Below are 4552 nucleotides of genomic sequence, written 5' to 3'. Positions count from 1 at the left end.
GTCCTCTTTTGGAAGACCAAACAAAGTAGTTTCGCTTTCACAATGAAGCACACAGCATCTTTACGACATGGCGGCGGCAACAACAATACTACAGCGAGAATAAAAGTTACGCCTTTTTTTTGCGTGAACATTTGGGCGGCGTTATGCAAATCTTCCCACATAGCAACGTAGATATGTGGGGGCGTGTTAGAACGTGGCGTTTTAGGTAGGTGTGGCTGACTCTTGTCCTCCCATTTTCACCTCAAAATTTTGGGGAAGCTGTGCCTCCCCTGCCTCCCCCGATGAGCCGCCACTGGTTAGACCTACCTAAAAAAAAATGAAAATCGCTGGGGTTTTTTTGTATCTTTACTCTATTGTATTTATTTGTGCTGTTGCTTGTAGTTAGATAATTATTCTTATTTTCTTAAATTTTTTTTAACAGTATAGTTTTTCTCTAAACTTAGCACATACTGAACCGTACCGAAACCGTGACTCTAAAATGATACAAACGTGATACAAATCGAACCGTGAGTAAGTTGAACCGTTCCACCCCTAGTTTCTGTGTAATCTTCTTACACGACTGCGTTCCCAAACAGCAACATCCACCTCCGAAAGCAATGACAGCGTTTATGGTTACACCTGTGCAATAATCATGCTGTCTAATCAGCATCTTGATATGCCACACCTGTGAGGTGGATGGATTATCTCGGCAAAGGAGAAGTGCTCACTAACACAGATTTAGACAGATTTGTGAACAATATTTGAGAGAAATAGGCCTTTTGTGTACATAGAAAAAGTCTTAGATCTTTGAGTTCAGCTCATGAAAAATGGGGGCAAAAACAAAAGTGTTGCGTTTATAATTTTGTTCAGTGTATATCAAATATACCGGCATACATACAGTACATACATACATACATATATACATGTATATGTTTATGTAGAGAGATTGTACACTAATTACCTCAAAAAAAGAATTGAAAGACACGGATCATTTAAAACAGGACTGTAAGTTGAATAAACATTTAATAAATTATACGTTTTTGTAACGTTTATTTTGTTTTATTCATCTGCCACAATAATGTAAATGTCTGTTAACTGTTTTTTGGTTTGCCTCCAAAAAATCACAAATCAATATTTTTTTTGGTTTTAAGGAGCAGTACAAAACCGTTTTATGACACATATTTACTCTTAGACATATTATGCATGTTTACACCAGATAATCATTTATTAATGTTAAAGCTGAGAACAGGATTTTTTAAAGCCAGCACTTAACCATTGTTATAAAAGACTTTAAATGGTTTATTTGCTTTATTTCATTTGGTAAGTTGCAGTCTTATTTATTAGCGGTTTAAATCACTTATTCAAAAAAATTTTCGCAATTATTTTTAGCCCTAGTTTCAAAGAAAGTTTCGTAGCATTCATTCTTTTTTTTTTAAGTAGCTTGCTCAGTTAATGGCTAACTAGGAGCAGGTGTTGAGGTGTTCATGACTAACTAGTGTCCTTTCCTCCGTTTCACAGCTGTGGACTTCAGATAACCAGGGTGATGGCGAGGATACCGAGGAGGGCCGAGAAAACTGAGTCTCGCTCTGTCTGTCCTTCCCTCGTTATTCACCTACCATCGTTCCAGCTCAACACTGAGACCACCTCATCGTCAACTTCTGTCTCTTTTAGTTCTTTTACTCTCGCGCCTTCCTTGCTTTCTTCCTTCCCTGTCATTGTGGGGTTTTTTTTCTAAGGATTTGTGTAACGGGAGGTGGGTGGGAGGGGTTAAATAGTGGGCGGGTGGGCGTTGGGATGCGGCCGGGGCGGGGAACTGGGAGGGGATGAGGTTTGTCTGCTGTTAACCTTGTTTTCTCCATGGGGAGCTCTAGGTTGTCGCATTAGCATGGAAGAAATGCGGGTGAGGCAAGTTCTCAGCTCATGCAAAGTTGCAAGTTAAACCCTTTTGTTATTCGTATACTGTATGTAAATCTCTGGCGAGGAGACATTTGTCATGGTCATTATGTACACCTGCAATTTAAGTGTCTGCATTATAAACAGCCTTTGTCTTCGAGTAGAGGTGAGGACAGCAGTGCTAGGCTTTAGCTAGGAAAGAAGCAATGGCAGTGTCACATGTCATACAGTGAACTGCTCGCTCACACGTCCTGCAAAATGATGGGCAAAAAAGAAGTTGCATTCCATTTTATGTCTGTTTCAAGTTTTTTATTCCAGGCATTTGGTGCCCTGCAAATGGCATTTACTTATTCCCTGTTAATTACGAGGTATAGAGGACCCTAAGAACAAAGAGCACATATTGCTTGATACTGTTACTGTATGACTCCACAAGCAGAGCAGTAGGAAATACTAGTGTGATTTAGTTCTCCAGGAAATGGTTTGTTTTTGTTTTTTTATTTTTGACCTTTTTCCATTAATTTCTTTTGATACTTGCCTAATATGCATGTGGCTATGAAGTAGTTAATATGGGGAGGAAAGGGAGTACTGTCGGGCTGGCTAGCTTTGTGTCATGTCTCTGGAATTTTCATACAGAACACCCAAGCATAAATGTTATTTGGAGGGAAAATATGTAATTTCATGTAAGTGGATTAAAAAATAATTTAACACAATGATTTTATTATGTGGTGGTTTTTTATTATTGTTATTATTTATTTTAGTTCAAATGGGATGTGTCTGACCATATTAGGAAATGTAAAATCATGTAAATCAGATGTAAATGCATTCAGAAGAATTTGTTCTTGGAATCCTAAAATCATAATTTAACCTAAAAATAGTAATCAGGGAAAAACGTAAGGAATGATGCAGTTCAAAAGTTTTTTTTTTTTTTTTTTATTCAGCACAATAAATTAATAAAATACATTTTAATAAGTTTTATAACATTTAATAATTGATCAAAAGTGATATTAAAGATATTTATAATGTTACAAAAGGTTTTATATGTAGTAAATGCAAATATTGTGTATTATATAAAAACGTATATAATATTGTAATATTTCACAATATTACTGTATTTTTAATCAAATAAATTCATTAAAGAAACAAGTCTCGCTGACCCCAAACTTTTGATATATATATATACACATATATATATACATATATTTTTTGTCTTGTCCTCGTTATTATTGAGAGCCTAATTCTAAGATAAAAGATTATTTTACGATGATCAGTGAACAATCACTAAGCAAAGAAGAATTAAATATCTAGCCTAGGGGTGTGCGATGTTAACAAATGATATCTCAATATTTTCTGGGATTTTATCGATAACGATCGATAATCAGATGATATTTTGCTGAGTGTGTTGCACTGCAGGACTGTCATGGACAGCTGACTCTGTGTGGTGGTCAGTTCACAGCAGTGACAGAAATTAATCTTTTCCAGCAAGTTTAAAATGATTTTTACACTTTATGGGCATATATACCTTTGTAAAGCCATTTTTTTCTCAATAGAGTCATCAATATAGACAATTACAATAATAAGTCATTTGGGGCTGTTGCCAACAAATAAAATCATCAACAAAATTCATGCAATGCAGAGGAAACACAGAAGCTGCATCTGAAGTGGCATTTAGATGCATATACACAGTTTAATGCAAGGCATGAATGCTTTAACCTGCAGTTACAAATGCATAAATAATATTTTGATATTTTAATCTTAAAACGTTGAATACTGATATTTGAAATGATTTAAAATATATATATAAAAAGGTACTTTAACCCTTTCGCACATTAGTTTAAAATATTCTAGCTGAGCCCCCAGCGTGAGTTTTTTTTAGGCGACCGTTATTTTAGAATGTATCGCCTTATTGTTTCCATGGCGACGCGTCATGCTTGTCGCGTCACGCAGCCACAATAGATCTGTATGACACATGGATCGCTTTTATTTCGTTTTTTCCTATTTTATTCAAAATATTCACAAACATGCTCACTATATTATGAAATATCTGATATTCCGATTCTGAAATATGTGCAAGTAAATCTATTTGGTAGTTTAAACACTTTTATATCGACCGTGTTAGTTGATCTATACCGGGTGATGGGCGCCGCCATGTTAGTTTGCGCTGAATCCGAGCTGTGGGATTTACAACACGCAAATTCATCCTCTCCTCCCGAAACACGTTAAAGTAGGTCTCCGGTAAACTGGGAGAAGAGCAGAGTAAACTTTATAGTTACCTACACACATGGCCGGACTTACCATTGGGCTTGACTGGGCTGCAGCCCAGGGGCCCCGCTTTGTAGGGGGCCCCGCCTTAACCCGTTTACATTTGTTCAGTTATGTGCCAGTCAGAAATTATTAGCACACGGGACAGCCGGGGCTACAGCTTCCAGCTTCCAACTACGACATTCAAAGCCATAATCAAACAGCATAAACTGGAATTTATGATTTTTTTTCACATAGAAAAAGGACACGCGTATTAAATCACGTCTGCGCTGCGCCGAATCGCCGATTAATTTGTGATCACATGGCTACTTTAAACGGTTCCATTAAGCCTTTAGCCCAAAAGAGCGCACATTTACAAAGATAATGATAAATTCTCACATGTTCACGCCTCACTTCTTTACAGAGGATGATTCTATATTAT

The 4552-nt window shown here is 36.8% G+C and overlaps 1 protein-coding gene across 2 annotated transcripts in view; it reads left to right on the top strand.

Moving 5' to 3' along the window:
• Nucleotides 1-2585, top strand: part of ywhabl (tyrosine 3-monooxygenase/tryptophan 5-monooxygenase activation protein, beta polypeptide like) — a 20186-nt gene extending 17601 nt beyond the window's left edge. For both annotated transcript variants that reach the window (XM_016500807.1, XM_016500809.1), the window contains exon 6: nt 1498-2585. In XM_016500807.1, coding sequence (XP_016356293.1) covers nt 1498-1557 — 60 coding nt within the window. In that variant the 3' untranslated portion in view covers nt 1558-2585. The remainder of the gene's footprint in view (nt 1-1497) is intronic.
• The last annotated feature ends 1967 nt before the right edge of the window (nt 2586-4552 follow it).

The sequence above is a fragment of the Sinocyclocheilus anshuiensis genome, unplaced genomic scaffold (genome assembly GCF_001515605.1).
Source record: "Sinocyclocheilus anshuiensis isolate Anshui unplaced genomic scaffold, SAMN03320099.WGS_v1.1 scaffold670, whole genome shotgun sequence".
In the NCBI taxonomy this organism is placed as follows: domain Eukaryota; kingdom Metazoa; phylum Chordata; class Actinopteri; order Cypriniformes; family Cyprinidae; genus Sinocyclocheilus; species Sinocyclocheilus anshuiensis.
The sequence above is the reverse complement of the archived record's forward strand: the minus strand, read 5'-3'. Positions and strand labels throughout refer to the sequence as shown.